Source organism: Aquarana catesbeiana, linkage group LG12 (assembly GCF_042186555.1).
Source record: "Aquarana catesbeiana isolate 2022-GZ linkage group LG12, ASM4218655v1, whole genome shotgun sequence".
Taxonomy (NCBI): domain Eukaryota; kingdom Metazoa; phylum Chordata; class Amphibia; order Anura; family Ranidae; genus Aquarana; species Aquarana catesbeiana.
Window position 1 is genome coordinate 238,111,470 of NC_133335.1, and position 21,419 is coordinate 238,132,888.

The following is a 21,419-nucleotide window of genomic DNA, read 5'->3' on the forward strand; positions in this document are numbered from 1 at the left end:
CTCATCTCTGTCTTTATCTCTGTGCAGCCGCAGCACCCCCCTCATCTCTGTCCCTATCTCTGTGCATCCGCAGCACCCCCCTCATATCTGTCCCCAACTCTGTGCAGCCGCAGCACCCCCCTCATCTCTGTCCCCATCTCTGTGCAGCCGCAGCACCCCCCTCATCTCTGTCCCTATCTCTGTGCAGCCGCAGCACCCCCCTCATCTCTGTCCCCATCTCTGTGCAGACGCAGCACCCCCCTCATCTCTGTCCCTATCTCTGTGCAGCCGCAGCACCCCCTCATCTCTGTCCCTATCTCTGTGCAGCCGCAGCACCCCCCTCATCTCTGTCCCTATCTTTGTGCAGCCGCAGCACCCCCTCATCTCTGTCCCTATCTCTGTGCAGCCGCAGCACCCCCCTCATCTCTGTCCCTCATCTCTGTGCAGCAGCAGCACCCCCTCATCTCTGTCCCCATCTTTGTGCAGCCACAGCACCGCCTCATCTCTGTCCCCATCTCTGTGCAGCTGCAGCACCCCCTCATCTCTGTCCCCATCTCTGTGCAGCTGCAGCACCCCCTCATCTCTGTCCCCAACTCTGTGCAGCCGCATCACCCCCTCATCTCTGTCCCTATCTCTGTGCAGCCGCAGCACCCCCCTCATCTCTGTCCCCAACTCTGTGCAGCCGCAGCACCCCCTCATCTCTGTCCCCATCTCTGTGCAGCCGCAGCACCCCCCTCATCTCTGTCCCCAACTCTGTGCAGCCGCAGCACCCCCTCATCTCTGTCCCCATCTCTGTGCAGCCGCAGCACCCCCTCATGTCTGTCCCCATCTTTGTGCAGCCGCAGCACCCCCTCATCTCTGTCCCCATCTCTGTGCAGCAGCAGCACCCCCTCATCTCTGTCCCCATCTCTGTGCAGCTGCAGCACCCCCTCATCTCTGTCCCCAACTCTGTGCAGCCGCATCACCCCCTCATCTCTGTCCCTATCTCTGTGCAGCCGCAGCACCCCCCTCATCTCTGTCCCCAACTCTGTGCAGCCGCAGCACCCCCTCATCTCTGTCCCCATCTCTGTGCAGCCGCAGCACCCCCCTCATCTCTGTCCCTATCTCTGTGCAGCCGCAGCACCCCCCTCATCTCTGTCCCCAACTCTGTGCAGCCGCAGCACCCCCTCATCTCTGTCCCCATCTCTGTGCAGCCGCAGCACCCCCCTCATCTCTGTCCCTATCTCTGTGCAGCCGCAGCACCCCCCTCAGCTCTGTCCCCATCTCTGTGCAGCAGCAGCACCCCCTCATCTCTGTCCCCATCTCTGTGCAGCCGCAGCAACCCCTCATCTCTGTCCCCATCTCTGTGCAGCCGCAGCACCCCCTCATCTCTGTACAGCCGCAGCACCCCCCTCATCTCTGTCCCCATCTCTGTGCAGCTGCAGCACCCCCCTCATCTCTGTCCCCAACTCTGTGCAGCTGCATCACCCCCTCATCTCTGTCCCCATCTCTGTGCAGCTGCATCACCCCCTCATCTCTGTCCCTATCTCTGTGCAGCAGCAGCACCCCCTCATCTCTGTCTTTATCTCTGTGCAGCCGCAGCACCCCCCTCATCTCTGTCCCTATCTCTGTGCATCCGCAGCACCCCCCTCATCTCTGTCCCCAACTCTGTGCAGCCGCAGCACCCCCCTCATCTCTGTCCCCACCTTATCTCAGCAGTCAGCAGCAGAGAAGAGGACAGGAATCCTCATACAGATTCTGTGTAGCCATCTCTCATCTCTGCCTCCCCTGGTCTCCACAATCAGCAAACTCCAGCCCTCCTCTGGTCCTCCTCCAGACCCTACACTTTCCGCTTTCCAGCTCCATCCCCAGCTTCTTCCCGGCAGCAGCACAAGGTAAAGGGGGTGCCCTGTGATGTAAGGGAGGGTGGGGGGACTTTTGACATCTGACGTAAGAGGATGAAGTAGGATGGACATCTAGCCTTACAGATAGGGATGGGCCGAACACCACCAGGTTCGGTTCGCACCAGAACATACCGAACAGGCAAAAAATTCGGCAGAAAACACGAACACCATTAAAGTCTATGGGACACGAACATGAATAATCAAAAGTGCTCATTTTAAAGGCTTATATGCAAGTTATTGTCATAAAAAGTGTTTGGGGACCCGGGTCCTGCCCCAGGGGACATGGATCAATGCAAAACATTTTTTTTTTAAAACGGACGTTTTTTCGGGAGCCGTGATTTTTTTTTAATGCTTAGAGTGAAACAATGAAAATGAAATATTCCTTGCATAGGGGGTCCCCCTAAAATCCACACCAGGCTCTTCGGGTCCGATATGGAAATTAACACCGCATATTGTTCGGTGGTCGCCCGAACACCCGAACAACCGACGTTCGGCCCGAACTTATGCTCCGGCCAAACCGTTCGCCCGTCCCTACTTACAGATACAACCGGGCCCTTTGAGGGCGACCATAATGCTGATGCGGCCCGCGATGAAATCGAGTTTGACACCCCCTGATCTACGCTCTCTGCTAAAAATAAATATATATCATGTTTCTATAAAAAAACAAACAAAAAAAAAACAGTTTTTGATTACTTGTACACAAAAAAATTCCCAGAAAAGGCCTGGTCCTTAAAGTGGTAGAAAACGTGACTGTCCATAAGCAGATACGTCGGCCACATGTGGATCCCGAGCCACTGGTCGGGATTACAACGAGACAAGCCTTGTTCTTGGGTGAAGTGTACCTGGAAATGTGCGGTGTGAGCCCAGCTCAGGATAAAAGAGGATTATCTCTGCTTTACACAACTGACTGCTCGGGTTTAAATCGCGCCCTTCACTCTCATCCCTCTTTTATGTTCTCCTTTGATCATCTTATTAGGGAGAGAATATGTCCTGATGGGGATGACACATGCCAAAAATTCCGGCTCTTCATCTTCCTAATGAGTGCGCCGCGTATCTGCCACCTCGTTATGGAAAAATACTCAAATCCTCCTTCAAGGAGAAAAGTCGCCAGCGAACGTTCGATCCCCGGGCTGCGGGGGTGCGTTGGGGGCCACGCACGCGCGCGATGTCTGTTAGCAGGTTGCGGTTCCATTTAAATTTGAATGGCATTCCGACACAATGACACCCCCTGCCTTAAAACTCGATTTCGTCGCGGTCCGCATCAGCATTATTGTCGCCCTCAAAGGGCTGGTTGTATCTGTAAGAGTTAGATGTCCAGAGCACCCCACTTCTCCCTCCCCCCCCTACATCAGAAGTCCAGAATCCCCCCACCCTCCCTTACATCACAGGGCACCCCCCCCCCTTTACCCTGTGCTGCTGTAAGGGGCAGAAAGTGCAGGGCCCGGAGGAGGACCAGAGGAGGGCTGGACTCAGCCGCTGGAAGCTGATGAATACTGGGATTGGGGTGATGGAGATGGGGGGGGTGCTGTGACCGCACACAGAGAGGTACAAGATCTGTATTAGGAGTTCTGTCCTCTTCTCTGCTGCTAACTGCTGAGACAGGGTGGGCAGAGATGTACTGTACCTTTTCGTGGCTGCACAAAGAAGCACAGGATCTGGAGGAGGAGTACTGTCCTACCCTCTGCTGCCGACTGCTGAGGGGGGGGGCAGAGACGAGCCTCTTGGTGGCTGCACAAAGTGCAGGATCTGGAGGAGTACTGTCCTCCTGTCTGCTGCTGACTGCTGAGGGGGGGCAGAGAGGAGCCTCTTGGTGGCTGCACAAAGAAGTGCAGGATTTGGAGGAAGAGTTCTGTCCTCTTCGCTGCTGACGACTGCTGAGGCAGGGGGGGCAGAGATGTGCTGTACCTCTCAATGGCCGCACAAAGAAGCACAGAATCTGAAGGAGGAGTACTGTCCTCCTGTCTGCTGCTGACTGCTGAGGGGGGGGGGGGGGTAGAGACGAGCCTCTCGGCGGCTGCACAAAGAAGCACAGAATCTAAAGAAGGAGTACTGTCCTCCTGTTTGCTGCTGGGGTGGGGGGCAGAGACGAGCCTCTCAGTGGCTGCACAAAGAAGTGCAGGATTTGGAGGAGGAGTTCTGTCCTCTTCTCTGCTGCCGACTGCTGACACAGTGGGGGCAGAGATGTACTGTACCTCTTAGTGGTTGCACGAAGGAGCACAGGATCTAGAGGAGGAGTGTTGTCCTCTTCTCTGCTGCTAACTTTCAAGGCAGGGGAGGCAGAGATGTACTGTACCTCTTCGTGGCTGAACGAAGAAGCACAGGATCTGGAGGAGGAGTACTGTCCTCCTCTCTGCTGCCGACCGCTCAGTCAGTGTGTGGCTGTACGGATCGGAGGGGCGGGCAGCAAGGTCTCAGAGAGACAGAGAGAAGAGAGTGTCTGGGGTCTGCAGCGCCAGGCCAGCACTTACCTTCAATGGTGCCGCTTGTCTGAATCCACCGCGCGCACACCAGTCCGGAAGTGACGAGTGCCCTCTCCTCTGGTCCCAGTCAACTCCACCCCCACATGTCAGTGACAGAATAAAAACCCCACACCGCCCACTGTCCTCCTCCAGTCCCCGCTGCGCCAATCCTAGCCAGTCAATATGGCATACTAACAAATCACAGTAGAGCAGTAGAGTGGGGGTGTTTGCGGGCGCATTGCGTGCGCCCCGGCCACACCCTAAACACGGGCAAATCAGCTTCCAGCCTGCAATCAGCTGATTGCAGGCTGGGAAGCTTCCCATAGACCGCCGTGTGGCCGGCGCCTGGTCACTCTTAAAGTGACAATTTAAAAAAAAAAATTCTTAACAGCTTGGGGGGGCACCCAGGGGCGGGCGCCCACTATGGAAGGGCCGCCACTGGGTAAGCAGGGTTGCCACCTTTTCGTTGAGCCAAACCCGAACGCACACTTCAGCGGCGCATAGCATTTTTTTTGTAGTATGTACTATGGGACTGTAAAATACCCGGGACATCTCTGTGTTCCCCAGGGAATTAGTAATGTGGCACGCGTAGCGCGCCACGGCCAACAGTGGGTGTGGCGAACTGTGTCAACAGTGAAAAGGGCTTAAAGGGGCATTGGGGCTCTCCCATGACGTCTGAGGTGGCCAATAATGGCTTGTCCTGTGCCAAGTAGTTATCCCAGCACATTTATGTACATACAGCAAATCTATAATGGGCACTCTGTTCCTCAGGACACGTTCTCCTGCCATCCACCCCCTATACCAGGCACTAAGAGACATGGGGGGATGGGAGCAGACTCCTAACACACACACACAGCTAGAATGGACTACAAGTCCCAGAATTCCAAAAAAAAAAATTGAAGAAAGGAATTAAGGAAAATGCAAAGGTTTGAAACCTTGTTGAATTTGAAAAAATATAATTCATGACACCATTGGGGGGATTTACAAAAACTGGAGAGTGCAAAATCTGGTGCATAGAAACCAATCAGCTTCCAGGTTTTATTGTCAAAAGCTTAATTGAAGCTGATTTACTATCATCATGCAGAGTTGCATCGGATCCTGAGTGCTCCAGTTTTAGTAAATTTCCCCCCCCCCCCCATGAGAATTTTCACTTTCTGTTGATCTTGTGTTATGGTGGAATTTCATGATATGTGGTTATGGTGACATCTAGTGGTGAAAGTAGGTCCATGCACATAACTAGTAATTTGGTGAGTTTAATTTTTATTATAAGATTTGGTCATTATTATTATTATTATTATTATACAGGATTTATATAGCGCCGACAGTTTATGCAGCGCTTTACAACAACATTAGGGCAGACAGTACAAGTACAATACAATTCAATACAGGAGGAATCAGAGGGCCCTGCTCGTTAGAGCTTACAATCTAGGAGGTCATAGCAATTCAAGAAACGTATTAAAGATTTCCAACAGAGGTGGAATATGATATCCATACAACTGAAGAATTTCACCTTTAAGTATTTATTCACAGTGTATGCAATGCTTTTCACGGTTTTAGATTCTCCCATCTTTTTCAGTCTCAGTAATAATGGTAAGCAGGACAAATAGAGAAGGGGGGACACAAAGCAACCAAAAATCTGGATAGTTAACCCTTCCGTACCCTACCCCAAACAAAGAAAAAAAAAAGTTTTAGCTTTTGCTACACCTTAAAGTGTACACGCCTCCTGTATTGGAACGCCCCCCCCACTCTGGATGAAGGAGCACAAGGGGCACCTTTTGGCTGATTAGCTGCTGAATCGCATTTAGAAGCAACAGGAGGGGTCGTCACACCCCCCCCCCTTCTTCCCACCACTCGCCCGGTGTTTCTCTGGCTTTCCTGTCTTACCGGGAAGCCCGGGATCTGATCCGGCGCTTCGGGTGGTGGGCCATAAAGGTGAACAGAGACCAGATCGTCTCTGTTCACCTCTATGATCTAGGTGGCTAAAAGCGATGTCATGACATCACTTCCGGTTTCGGGCAGATGTAAACAATTTTTTTTTTAAAGCATCAGATGAATATATGTATATATATATTTTTTTATTTATTTATTTTTTTATTTTTTTTATTTAAAGTTTTTCAAGAGAAGAGGAGAGAGCTGGGGTCTTATAGACCCCAGATGTCTCCATAATGATGACCTGCCATGCTTTATTCTTATATCACAATAAATGTTTACATTTATTGTGATATCAATAAAAGTGATACAAAATAAATTAAAGGATAGTGTAAAAATATTTTTTTTTTAAAAAATTAATAACATTTTTTATTAAAACATTTTGAAATAAATAATTACATTTTTATTTTTTTAAAGCATCCCTGTCCTCCCACACACAGGGCGAACGCATACGTAGGTCGCGCACGCATATGTAAATGTTTGTTCGTGCCACACATGTGAAGTATCGCCGCGAACACCATAAGCAATAGCAATAATTCTAGCTCTAGACTCTGTAACTCTCAACTGGTAACCTGTAAATAATTTTACAGCTTCGCCTATGGAGATTTTTAAATATCGTAGTTTGCCGCCATTCCGTGCGCAGTTTTAAAGCATGACATGTTTGGTATCTATTTACTTGGCGTAACATTATCTTTTTAAAATCTTTCCAAAAAATATGGATTATATATTGTATTTTTTTTTGCATAAAGATTTAACAAAATTACATTTGAAAAACCTCCTGCGCAAATACTGTGTGACATAAAAAATTTCAACAACCACCATTTTATTCTCTAGGGTCTCTGCTAAAAATATATATATCTATAGATAGATAGATAGATAGATATCTATATTAGATCTATATCTATAGGTATATATATTTTTAGCAGAGACCCTTTATAGATAGATATATATAGATATATATATGTAGATATATATATATATGTAAAAAATATATGAATATATAAAAATATATATTTATATATTTTTTACATATATATATATATATGATGTTTGGGGGTTCTAAGTAATTTTCTAGCAAAAAATACAGATTTTTTTTATTTGTAAACAAAAAAGTGTAAAAAAGGCGGGGTCTTAAAGTAAGCTGAACTCCAGTCAACAGAATCCAATATAAAGCCCCTAGTTAATGTAGCGGAATTTTAAAAATTTATTTTATTTGCACCATTATGGAGATATTCTAATTTATAATCCCTGTGATGTCATCATAGGGTCCCCTTTCACAGTATTTCTAGCCGCATGCTGGGCTTCATGCGCTTGACTAACATGTGATGGATGTGGAGCAGGTAGATGGATTTTCCGGGGGTGGGAACTAATTTCTGCACCCCTCACTTCCTGCTCTTGCCGGCTTGTCACTTTTGCTGGATGCTTTCCCACCTCCTCCCTACCAGGAGCCGTGGCTGCGCCCTAGGTGGCAGTGTGCCCTAGGCCACTGCCTAATTCGCCTTGTGGTAGTACCGGCCCTGAGGAGCTGCATGGCATAAATTGGTCCCCTTAGGCCAGTGATGGCGAACCTTGGCACCCCAGATGTTTTGGAACATTTCCCATGATGCTCAACTACACTACAGAGTGCATGAGCATCATGGGAAATGTAGTTCCAAAACATCTGGGGTGCCAAGGTTCTCCATCACTGCCTTAGGCTCTTAAGGCACTATGAACCCGGCCTAACCAGCACCACCCAGTAATCTGTTCCATAGCTTCTTCAGCCCTTATGGCAATGGCCCCCGATATCAGTTTTCGCCCAGGACTTGTCCATTTCCAGAAGATGTTCCCTCTTGAGGTTGGGAGAAAGAAGAGTTCACACAACCCTTTACTGGAGGGCAGTTGGTTTTTGAATATACATCTTTCCATTCATCCCAATGGTGATGGCACATTCCTTGGTTACAAACAGGGGTTCCCCTACCAAATGGAGATGAGAGATGAGTAGTGCCATTAGTCCTGGAACTCTCCTTTCTTGCTCCCCCCCAAGGGGAAGCTCCCAGAAGCTAGAACCTCAAAGATTACTTCTTCTGCCTTAATCAGTGCACTGCTTCCCATGGCCAACTCCCTAGGTGGTCTCCTTCTAGATTATATATGCAGAGCCCTCTCACCCAAGATGCCCCAGATTGGCACGGGCAGGGCTGGCACTACCTAACTATGTATACTACACCCCATTCACTATTCTGGGGACCTCCAGGGATCATCTGCACTGCCTACTTTTCACTACAGGGTACCCAACCCTAACTATGGTGAAATCTAGTGGCCAATTTGGGGAACTACATTATCAGCTCTACCCTATTCCTAGCTTGAGCTAGTGGGAGGGGATGTCGGGGCACCCTTCATATCTTCTTTTACATGTAGAGTGGGGCTGTGGGTGCCTGCATGGTCAATGGTAGGGGAGCAAGAAACTCTCACAGGCAGGGCTGGGGCAAGGGAGGGGCAGGAGGGGCAGCTGCCCTGGGCACAGTGCTTTCATATGGAAGACTCCGCAGAGGAGAGAGGGTGCAACTTAGCATCTTGGTACTGGGTGCTGGGTGACCTTCTCCCGTCACTGCTCAGAAAGACTTGCAGATTGCACCAGTACAAGGACAGTGACGTTGCAACACTTGCAGTTTATGGTTTACTTCCTCTAGCTTCATAACAGAAGGTCCATGGGGCTGGATCTAAACAATGCAGGTGCCTGTGCGCTGCACCCACAATTGCTGTTGTAATGCTCTGCAGGCCTCAAAGCAAAAATGTAATAAATACACTTTTTTAAAAATTTTATTAATGCAGATGCAGTTATTATTATTATTTATTTATTTATTTTTTTGTAAAAGGTTGGACAATGCCTTTAAGATCTGCTCCTAACCTCCCCATAGTGCAAATGAACATTGCTTTAAAGGCTTTAATAAATTTGCCAGAAACTTGGTGAAAGCTTTGCCTTAGTCACAAGTCATGCAAAAAACATTTTTAAAAATCCTTTGGTTAACGTCAGCTGTAAATCTTTCTGTATCCTTCTTGATTTACAAAGAGCCATGGTAAAAGCTATTACACTAAATTGCATGTGAGCCTTAGCTCTTAGCTAAGCCTTAGCTCTAGTCTTTGGTGCATGCTGGGAGGTTTTACAATCCCTGTTGTAATCCTTAGATGTAAATTGAACATGATCTGCAGCTTTAAAGTGTAACTCTACTTTTGTTGAGATAAAAAAAAAGCCCCTCCCCCTCTGGGTGATCTCTGTACATTGCAAGGATTGTAACAAACTATGTTGCAGATTCCTACCTTTTGTTATTCTGAAGAAATAGCCGTTTGTTTCTCTGTGTCCATGTGCAAAGTGACTGTGAATGGGAGTGATTTTATAGTTATCAATCAGCTGCTGCACCTGCAGGGCTCTGAGGGAAGTGGCTGGGTCTGCATCCCTTTTAGACGTTTCCCTTTTGAGATATCTCTCCCAAATATACATTGTTGTTGTTGTAGCAGGTAGTGCTGCACGATTCTGGCTAAAATCAGAATCACAATTTTTTTGCTTAGAAGATAGATTGCGATTCTCGCGGTGTAACATCATTTTTCACACTAAAACAAAAAAAAATTGGGCTAACTTTACTGTTTCGTTTTTTTTTTTTTTTTATTTATTGAAGTGTATTTTTTCCCAAAAAATTGAGTTTGAAAGGCCGCTGGGCAAATACAGTGTGACATAAAATATTGCAGCAATAGACATTTTATTCCCTAGGGTCTCTGCTAAAATAATAATAATAAAAAAAATATATATATATATATATATATATATATATATATATATATATATATATATATATATATATACCGGGAGTTTGTGAGTGTATCTCTTGTCCCTGTTTTGCTTTTGTACTATCTAGTAAGTTCACTGCACAATGATCTCATTTTTCTTTGCTTGCTTTGCATAAAATCTTTATCCTGAGAGCCGAATCATCAGCAGTATTATGGCTAAAGTGGGATGCAAGAAAAACTAAATATCCTGATACAAACGATCTAACCCAGTGAGTCAATCAATCTGGATTAAGGGAAGGAACTGTTTAATTATTTTTACTTACCCCCACTATTTATCTCTATCTGGACATTGTACTCAGAGTGTCATTATTATTTTATTTATATTCACCGTCACATCACCAATTTGAAGATTTATTTTGGCAATTTTAACACATGTATTAGCACCAGAATTATTTATCTATTTTATTCACATGTATGCATTTTTTATTCCTGGATTTAAGCTTAGTCGCAGCAGCATATTGTGCACTATTTATTTAAAGCGCATCAATTTTATACTTAGTACCCTTTAAGCATTCTTCCTGATAAATACTCACAAATCTATATATTCTTGAGTCCTTTGGTCTTGCCCGCTTTTGCAAATATTTCCCGCTGCCATGTTTGATCCATACACACGTGGGTGTGCTATTTATCCAGAACAGAATGGTTGCTCCATGTGCTTATACCTGACAGCCATGCACAGCGGCCTCAGGAGAGAAGAAGGGGAAGCAGTGAAGTTTCAAAGTATCTATTATGTATAAAGATCCACCTATAGAATGAATCAAGTCACTAAGTATCTATATACCTGGTGCCCAGCCTGTGGCCCTCTGGTGTTTGCAGTGTGGCCCTCTGGTGTTTGCAGTGTGGCCCTCGGGCCCAAGCAGTCAGTTGGTTTGTAAAGAGGCCTTTAATAGGAGTGATCTCTAGCAGTCTCATGTAACGTGGTCCTAGTCTCTGACTGTCCCATACAGCATAACTCCAGTCTCCAACCATCTCCCCGTAACACAGTCTTAGACCATTTTCTCTTCTAAATTTTCAGACTATATGTTCTGCTACATTAGGTATAATTAATACTATGTACAGACCTTTGGGGACATCAGGGGCCCAACTCATGCTCCCAACTTTGTGGGAACAGTTTGGGGACGGCCCCTTGCTGTTCCAACATGACTGCGCACCAGTGCACAAAGCAAAGTCTATAAAGACATGAATGAGTGAGTTTGGGAAGGAGGAACTTGACTGGCCTGCACAGAGTGCTGACCTCAACCCCATAGAACACCTTTGGGATGAATTAGAGTGGAGACTGCGAGCCAGGCCTTCTCATCCAACATCAGTGCCTGACCTCACAAATGCTCTTTTGGAAGTATTGGTACGCCTGCCTTTACACGCACATGAACTTAGTCCGTAGGGTTCAATATTGAGTTGGCCCACCCTCTGCAGCTAAAACAGCTTCAACTCTTCTGGGAAGGCCGTCCACAAGGTTTAGGAGGGTGTCTATGGGAAAGTTTGACCATTCTTCCAGAAGTGCATTTGTGAGGTCAGGCACTGATGTTGGACGAGAAGGCCTGGCTCACAGTTTCCGCTCTGATTCATCCCAAAGGTGTTCTATCGGGTTGAGGTCAGGACTCTGTGCAGGCCAGTCAAGTTCCTCCACCCCAAACTCGCTCATCCATGTCTTTATGGACCTTGCTTTGTTGCACTTGTCCAAATCATTTGGTGGAGGGGGGATTATGGTGTGGGTTTGTTTTTCAGGGGTTGGGCTCTTGGCACCTTAGTTCCAGTGAAGGGAACACCTAAGGCGTCAGCCTACCAAGACATTTTGGACAATTTCATGCTCCCAACTTTGTGGGAACCGTTTGGGGATGGCCCCTTGCTGTTCCAATATGACTGCGCACCAGTGCACAAAGCAAAGTCCATAAAGACATGAATGAGTGAGTTTGGGAAGGAGGAACTTGACTGGCCTGCACAGAGTGCTGACCTCAACCCCACAGAACACCTTTGGAATGAATTAGAGTGGAAACTGCCAGCCAGGCCTTCTCGTCCAACATCAGTGCCTGGCCTCACAAATGCACTTCTGGAAGAATGGTCAAACATTCCCATAGACACACTCCCAGAAGAGTTGAAGCTGTTATAGCTGCAAAGGGTGGACCAACTCAATATTGAACCCTATGGACTAAGACTGGGATGCCATTATGCGTGTAAAGGCAGGTGTCCCAATACTTTTGGCAATATAGTGTATATACCTGGTGCCCAGCTGGCGGGCCATTGGCCAAGTGAGTTTAATTACCACCTTAATCAGCCACAGAATCAGCCACATAACCTGTGTAATTAATATGTGTTCGGTTTTAAAGGGATGAGGTGGCAACCCTACCTGCGGCCCAAGGACCACATGTGGCCCTCTGGTGTTTGCAGTGTGGCCCACAGGCCCAAGGACCACATGTGGCCTTCTGATGTTTGCAGTGTGGCCCTCGGGCCCAAGGAGCCATACTTACCAACTGTCCCGAATTTCCCGGGACATTCCCGGGATTTAGACTCATTTCCCGATTTTTTTACTTCCCGGGAAATGTCCCGAGAAATCCGTTTTTTCACAATTTTTCACCGCCGCCGCCGCTAGAGGTCCGCGGCCAGCCGGCTGCCATTTTTAAGAAGACCAGAAGAAGTGGAGTGGAGCTGTGTGGCTACAATAGAAATGGAACTGCTGCGGCGCTGCCCACCTCCGTTCTGTATACACAAGCTGCTCCACCCCGCCGGTCTGTTATGGAAAGGGGCGGGGGTGGGCGGTGGTTCTATTGTAACCATTCGGCCGGTGGAGACACTATTTAGTTCCCCCTTGGCCTTCTGTAATGGCGGCGGAGACACCGCTGGGAAACCTGATGCAAGGGGGGCCTCGCTGGGACATCTGATGTAAGGGGGGGCTCTGCTGGAACATCTGATGTAAGGGGGGGGCTCCGCTGGGACATCTAATGTAAGGGGGGCTCCGCTGGGACATCTGATGTAAGGGGGAGCTCCCCTGGGGACATCTGATGTAAGGAGGGGCACCGCTGGGGACATATGATGTAAGGAGGGGCTCCGCTGGGACATCTGATGTAAGGGGGAGCTCCGCTGGGGACACCTGATGTAAGGGGGGCTTCGCTGGGGACACCTGATGTAAGGAAGGGCTCTGCTGGGACATCTGATGTAAGGAGGGGCTCCGCTGGGGACACCTGATGTAAGGTGGGCTCCGCTGGGACACCTGATGTAAGGGGGGCTCCGCTGGGGACACCAGATGTAAGGGGGGGCTCCGCTGGGGACACCTGATGTAAGGACGGACTCTGCTCGGGGCACCTGATGACATCTGGTGGCAGGCGACGTGGCAGGTGACACGCTCAGGGGTCCCACTGATTCTGGATTATGGTGAGTTGAATGATTTCATTCTATATTACAATGTAATAATAGTAGTAATGCGCTTCAATCATCCTGACACCACAACAACCATAGTGCCGGGATGATCAAAGCGCCTACACCAGGTGTTTGGAGTATCCTTATCTGCTGCTTTGTTAAAATTTGGAATACACATTTCTATTGTGGTGTAGGGTCTGGGGCTGCTGTCCCTCTATCCCTCTTTCATTCCTTCTCTGTCCTTCCCTCCTTCTTTCTCTCTCCCTCCCTCCCTCTCTCCCTCCCTCCCTCTCTCCCTCTCTCCCACCCTCCCTCCAGACACCGATAGGAAACCTGATGTAAGGGGGGGCTCCGCTGGGACATCTGATGTAAGGGGGGCTCCGCTGGGACATCTGATGTAAGGGGGAGCTCCGCTGGGGACATCTGATGTAAGGAGGGGCTCCACTGGGACATCTGATGTAAGGGGGGCTCCACTGGGACATCTGATGTAAGGGGGAGCTCCGCTGGGGACATCTGATGTAAGGAGGGGCACCGCTGGGGACATCTGATGTAAGGAGGGGCACCGCTGGGGACATCTGATGTAAGGACGGGCTCCTCTGGGACATCTGATGTAAGGGGAGGATCCGCTGGGGACACCTGATGTAAGGGGGGGCTCCGCTGGGGACACCTGATGTAAGGACGGACTCTGCTGGGGGCACCTGATGGCATCTGGTGGCAGGCGACGTGGCAGGTGACACGCTCAGGGGTCCCACTGATTCTGGTGAGTTGAATGATTTCATTTTATATTACAATGTAATAATAGTAATAATGCGCTTCAATCATCCTGACACCACAACAACCATAGTGCCGGGATGATTGAAGCGCTAACTTTATCTGCTGCTTTGTTAAAATTTGGAATACACATTTCTATTGTGGTGTAGGATCTGGGGCTGCTGTCCCTCCATCCCTCTTTCCTTCCTTCTCTGTCCTTCCCTCCTTCTTTCCTCCTTTCTCTCTCCCTCTCTCCCTCCCTCTCTCCCTCCCTCCCTCTCTCCTTCCCTCCTTCCCTCCCTCTTATTCCCTTTCTTTCTCTATCTCTCATTCATCTCAGACTCTAACCACACCCCCATGTTTAACCACGCCCATATAAGCCACCCCCATTATTTACGTAAACTACGCACATTCTTCTTTCTTTACTATGGCACGCCTACAAATGCATGCCCCGCCCCCTAATTATAATAAGACTCCACCTACAGCCACAAAAGTGTCCCTATAAATTTTTTTACATGTTGGCAACTATGAGGACCACTTGTGTTTGCAGTGTGGCCCTCGGGCCCAAGGACCATATGAGAAGCCTGAAAATGGTGAAATTTATAGTGTGCATATATATATATGTATATATATATATGTGTATATATATAGATATATATGTAGATATAGATATGTATATATCTATATATATATATATAGATATAGATATGTATATATCTATATCTATATATATAGATATATATATATCTATATGTATAGATAGATAAATAGATATTTATTGATATATATAGACTATATCTATCTATAGATATATCTATATATAGATACATCTATTATATATATTTTTACATATATATATATATATCTATATATATCTATATATATCTATATAGATATATATAGATATATATATATATATTTTTTAGATGTTCACGTCTCTGGCTGGGTTCACACTTGTGCGATGCGTGAACCAGCGTGATTCCTGTGCGGGTTTTCACATCGCACCTACATTGACATCTGCGCACCACTGCGGGTGTCAATGTAAAAATTAATGACACCCCCAGATCATTTCACAGATCGCAGTGCGAACTATGTAATGGTGCAGGAATCGGATCGCATGGGTGTTCACACCCATGCGATCCGATTCCAGTGCGGACCAAATAAAGGGTCCTGTACCATTTTGGTGCAAATGCAATATGATTTAGGGCCAGTTCCCACTGCTGCGGTGTCCGAGATCGGATGTGATTCGCACCGCACTGCAGTGCAAAATCACATCCGATCTCTGTGCGATGCGATTTCAGCCATACAGATAGTATTGCTAAATTTGCATTGCCCTCGGACCAAACTCTTACAGGACCCTTTTTTTGGTCCACAGCAGAATCGGATCGCATGGGTGATTCGATTACTGTCCGAGTTTGCAGATCACACTGCGATATGCGAACTGATTTGGGGGTGTTGTTAACTTTTAGGCCCAGTTCACACTTGTGCGATGCCGGACATCGCACAGGCATCGCATGTAATTCGCAGCACACTGCCATTCACATTACATGCAATGTCTGTGCGTTGCGATATCAGCTGTACAGGTAGTATGGCTGATATCGCACCACATTCGGTGCAAACACGCACAGGACCCTTTTTTCTGTTCGGACCAGAATCGGATCGCATGTCCGGACTGTCAGTTCGCAGTGCGATATGCAAGCTGAACTGGGGGTGTCCTTAACAATGTATTGACACTCCCCAGCGATTCGCATATGGCAGTGTGAACTGACATGCGAGTCGGTGCAATGCGGGAACCCGCAGTGGATTCGCAGTGTTCTCGCATTGCACCAGTTTATCAATTTTTATGTTTATCAATTATGAAATATATTTTATTTTAATTTATTAATAAATATTTATACTTGTATACTTTATTAAAATTATTTTTTTAATGATTATAAATGTATTTTGCATTTATATGAATGGTGTATAGCTGCATTACATATGTGCATTACATTAATTTACTATACACCATTCACATTTAAATAGGGACATGTATGATCTTTAAATATTGATAAAAACAATGTTTTTTTTATAATTAGGTTAATGAATATTGTGTAGGGGGAATTTAACTGTATTATTTTATTAATATGTTGGGGAATAATGTGTGCTGATTTGTGTTACACTTTGTATTTTATGGTTCCTCATACTGTAATCCCGCTACATCACATGAGATTACAGTGAGAGGAGCCGTTCTCAGGAGTTCCCGGCGTTTGTAGATCGCTCCTCAACTCAACATGAGAAGCGATCTACACAATTTCATAAACAGGCACTCAGGAGGAGAGCGATCTCCTCTGAGAATGCCTGAGAACTGAAAAGCGGTATTTTACCGCACTTTCATAAAAGGACACCACAGTCTTAGACCATTTTCTCTTCTAAGTCTTCAGACTATATGTTCTGTGACATTACGTATAATGAATATTATGTACAGCCCTTTGGGGACATCAGGGGCCACATATAAGGCCTCCTATACCTTGTTGTAAGTTGATCACCACTAATCTACAAGAACAGGCTATATAAAAAATAAATAAATAAAGAAGCATCTTTTTTTTTATTGATTTGTATTTTATTAAAGATAAATGTATCTATATTGCTTATATATGATTTTTTTTTTTTAACAACACAATACAGAATAATAGTGCACATAGCAAACGAGGGCTTGTTAAAGTGGAACTGTCATTAGATAATATTTTTTTGCCAAGTGAAGTACATGCATAGTAAGTACAGTTAGCAATACACTGATCACAATGTGGCTCCTCCAGAAGGGCCCGGCTGAATTTTGTGCAGTGTGTGCGCCTCTTAGGGAATGACCATTGAGCCGAAAAGGACAGCGAGAGGTGAGTTCAAATGGCATTTGATCTCTGTGCTGTCCTTTCCCCAAATACGGCTCTCCTAAAACTGTTAGAAGCAATACTGATAGCTTAACCACTTAAGGAACCGGAAGATTTTCCCCCCTTCATGACCATGCCATTTTTTTTTTTTTGCCATACGGCGCTGCGTCTCTTTAACTGACAATTGCGCGGTCGTGCGACGCTGTACCCAAACAAAATTTATGTTCTTTTTTCCCCGAAAATAGAGCTTTCTTTTGATGGTATTTGAATGCCTCTGCGGTTTTTATTTTTTTTGCGCTATAAACAAAAAAAGAGCGACAATTTTGAAAAAAAACAAAACTATATTTTTTACTTTTTGCTATAATAAATATCCCCAAAAAAATTAAAAATGTAAAAAAAACGAATTTCTTCATCAGTTTAGGCCATAGTACTGCAGTGGCTGGTCCTTAACTGGTTAAAATATAACTGAAGGCAACACGTTTTCTTTCTTTTTTTTTATTTGGATGGAATGAAGATGGATTAGAACCCCTGTCAGGTTTTTATTGCTGTCTGTGTCCTTGTTAGGATAATTCACCCTAACATTATTCCTCCCACTAATACCTATAATGGGGCACTCTTCCTTCCTTTGACACCAATGATGGGGCATAATTCCTCCTACTGACACCAATGATGGGGCACTATTCCTTCCATTGACATCAACAATGGGACACTATTGCTACCATTGGCACCAATGATGGGACAATATTCCTCCCACTGACACCAATGATGGGACACTCTTCCTTCCACTAATACCAATGATGGGGCACTATTCCTCCCACTGACGCAAATGATGGGACACTATTCCTTCCATTAGCACCAATCATGGGACACTATTCCTTCCACTAATACCAATGGTGAGGCACTATTCCTCTTATGCCGTGTACACACGAGTGGAATGTCCGACAGAAAAAGTCCGACGGGAACTTTTCATCGTATATTCCGATCGTGTGTGTGCCCCATCGGGCTTTCTACGTCGTAAATTCTGACGGACCTAGAAAGAGAACATGTTCAAAATTTTTCTGACAGAACCAATTCCTATCGGGAAAACCGATCGTCTGTATGCTGTTCCGACGCACCAAAAAAGACGCATGCCCTGAAGCAAGTACGAGACGGAAGCTATTGGCTACTGGCTATTGAACTTCTGTTTTCTAGTCCCGTCGTACGTGTTGTACGTCACCGCGTTCTGGACGGTCGGAATTCGGTGTGACCGTGTGTAGGCAAGACAGTTTGAGCGGAATTCCGTCGGAAAAACCTTCGGAGTTTATTCCGACTGGAAAACAGGTCGTGTGTACAGGGGTCAGCCGAACTGTCCTCGGACCTTTCCGTGCATTTCCAAACGGCGACTTTCGGCTCTGCTCCAGCGCCCCCCACCTCTGGCCAAAAGCGGTACTGCACACCGCTTTTGGCCTGAATCCTGCTCGTTTTGCGAGACAACACTCGCAAACCGAGTTAGGATTTTTAGAAATACAGTGCTCGGTTTGCGAAACGCTCGTTTGCGAAGCGCTCGTTAACCGCGTTGCTTGCAAACCGAGGTTCCACTGTAATAGGGCGTACACACGGTCGGACTTTGTTCGGACATTCCGACAACAAAATCCTAGGATTTTTTCCGACGGATGCTGGCTCAAACTTGTTTTGTCTACACACGGTCGCACAAAGTTATCGGAAAGTCCGATCGTTCTAAACGCGGTGACGTAAAACACGTACGTCGGGACTATAAATGGGGCAGTGGCCAATAGCTTTCATCTCTTTATTTATTCTGAGCATGCGTGGCACTTTGTCCGTTGGATTTGTGTACACACGATCGGAATTTCCGACAACGGATTTTGTTGTCGGAAAATTTTATCTCCTGCTCTCCAACTTTGTGTGTCGGAAAATCCGATGGAAAATGTCCGATGGAGCCCACACACGGTCGGAATTTCCGACAACACGCTCCTACCGGACATTTTCCATCGGAAAATCCGACCGTGTGTACGGGGCATTAATCGATTTTAAACAATAAAAAAAAACATGCCATAAATCAAAGACTAATCAACACAAAGAACACAGTATGGGGAGGCAGAAGGGCACAGTACAGGTTCTGGGACACTGTCCGGGACACAGCCATCCCGGGACAGCTTAGTAAAAAGCTTGAGTGTCTTGGCAAATTCAGGACAGTTGGCAACTATGATATAATGCAAGATTATCATGGGGCCCCCATGCACCTGGGGCCCCTGGGCAGTGCCCAGGGATGCCCATGCATTAAGACAGCCCTCTGACCAGGCAATGTAGAGACTGGAGAGGCTCCCACTGCAGCATGGTGTCCGAAGAGGGTGCCTGTGCTACCACTGCCTTGCCCCAGCCCTATGTATGCATTCAAATGTTCCTAAATTGCAAAGAATTTTTTTTAATTAAAAGTATATGTGATCAATCCCCAAAACTATTCCTGACTCAGAATTGTCACATATGCGCTATCCCAGACACTGATGGCAGCATGGAGGGGCTGTGTAAAGGTGGTGACAAAGGTATGTACCGGTATAGTCAAGTTGTTTAAATCATAAAAGGTCAGGCGCCCAGCCTCGTAATCCAGACAGATCCTGAATTTCCTACAGCCAAACTTGACATTAAGTTTGATCTGTATGCTGTTGTGCAAAGTAAAATATTGATTATGCCATTTGCAAAGACTCCATGACTTATCATTTTTCCCAATAATGGCCTGTCTCCCCTCCCTCTCAATGTTGGGATAGGCCACTCCCACCATCCAGTTGCCCGTTTCACCAGTTTCTACCTCCCAATAATGTCTTCCACTTGAAAAAGCCTGAACACTTAACACCTGGTGATACTGAAACCTTCCAGGCACCTCCGGGCGACCTTGGTTCACTTGCCACAAGGCAGTTTTGCAGTAATCTGAAATAAAAACATTATTAGCCGCCGTTTGGACATCTAGCGTTATTTTTGCCTCGCTCTCTGACAGCAACTTATTCCTATAGCTACTGAAAATATCAGATAAACCCTTATGTAACATCTTCAAAAAACAAGACTCGTCCACGTCTTCTTTCGTTGTCTTGCTACAATCCTTTAAAGCGTCTTGATCCTTACTTTCGAAGTTTAAAATCTGGTTGCTGCCCAGATCTAGCTCTTGCAAGACGGCGATGGGATCGGTCATGCTGCACAGCTTCTTGATGTGATCCGTCTTCTCGCTCAGTTCCCGCCTCCTTATGTCTAGTTCAGAGATGTGCTCCATGAAATCGTTCAACGTTTCTTTTTTCTGAGCTTTGATATCTTGCAGGATCCTTTCCTTGAGCTTCTCCAGCTGTTGTTGGATGTCCTTAAAGATGGAGGACACTTTTTCTTGGGTTGTCTCAAACTTACTCTCCAGTTTTTTCATGGGCAACTCCAGATCTTGTATCTTTTTCTCAATGTCCGTTTTCACGAGGTTGAGTTCATTGTAGACATCCATCAGCTTCTCCTTTTGCTTTTTGCAGAAGTCACTCTGTAGCTCCAGCTGGTGCCCGGTGTGCTGTCCTGACAAGGTACATGAAACGCACAAGTGGGCGGCGTCTTCGACGCAGTAGTACATGAACACTTGATTGTGAGTGGAACATTTCACTTTGTTGAAGGAGGAGATGGGCTCACACAGGACGTGCTCTGGTGACTTGCTGTGGACTTTGAGGTGTGTTTCACACAGAGAAGCTTCGCACATTAGACACGATTGAACTGTAGGTACAGAAGAAGTGATACAGTACGTGCAGTAAATCGCTTCCTTCTGCCTCATTTCTGAATAACGTTCTGCAATATTTCGAAGGGTTATGTTCTTCTGCAGAGCAGGACGTTTCCCGAATTCTGTCCTGCATTCAGGGCAACTATAAACCCCAAATGCATCCTGGGTCTCCAGCGCCTTATTAATACAGGCCCGGCAGAAGTTGTGTCCACATTCGAGGGTCAGGGGATCCGTAAAAATGGTCAGGCACACGGAACAACACAGCTCGTTGCTGACATCTAAAGACGCCATGGTGGAGGACAAACTGAAAGTAAAAGCTGATACATGTTTGTCAGGAAGTATGGCGCTGAACTATTAACCCCTCATGATCCCAGCTGCAGTTTGCTTCGTAGCTGTTTGAAAATAATTGTAAAAATGACACATCCATGACAAGTTTCTTATATAAAGAGAGGAAATAGCCCATCCTCATAAAATGTACAAACAAAGGGCTTTGGCGTTACATTGTAACATTTTGTTGTTTTTTTTTAAACCTGTGCCTGTGCCCTTTAAGAAGAAAAACATCAGAGCGTCGTGGGTGTGTCTTAAAAGGGTGTTTTTTTTACCATTACGGCAAACGTAAGCGAATTGTATTCTATCTATAGGTCAA

The 21,419-nt window shown here is 46.3% G+C and overlaps 1 protein-coding gene across 1 annotated transcript; it reads right to left on the reverse strand.

Annotated features, from left to right (window-relative positions):
• Nucleotides 1-19,492: 19,492 nt before the first annotated feature.
• LOC141113411 (E3 ubiquitin-protein ligase TRIM39-like) lies at nt 19,493-21,064 on the reverse strand. Its single transcript, XM_073606468.1, has one exon. The coding sequence runs from the start codon at nt 21,062-21,064 to the stop codon at nt 19,493-19,495; it is 1,572 nt and encodes a 523-aa protein (XP_073462569.1).
• Nucleotides 21,065-21,419: the final 355 nt, after the last annotated feature.

Coding starts and splice junctions, on each gene's coding strand:
- LOC141113411 (XM_073606468.1), bottom strand. CDS start 21,064: ATGGCGTCTTTAGATGTCAGCAACGAGCTGTGTTGTTCCGTGTGCCTG.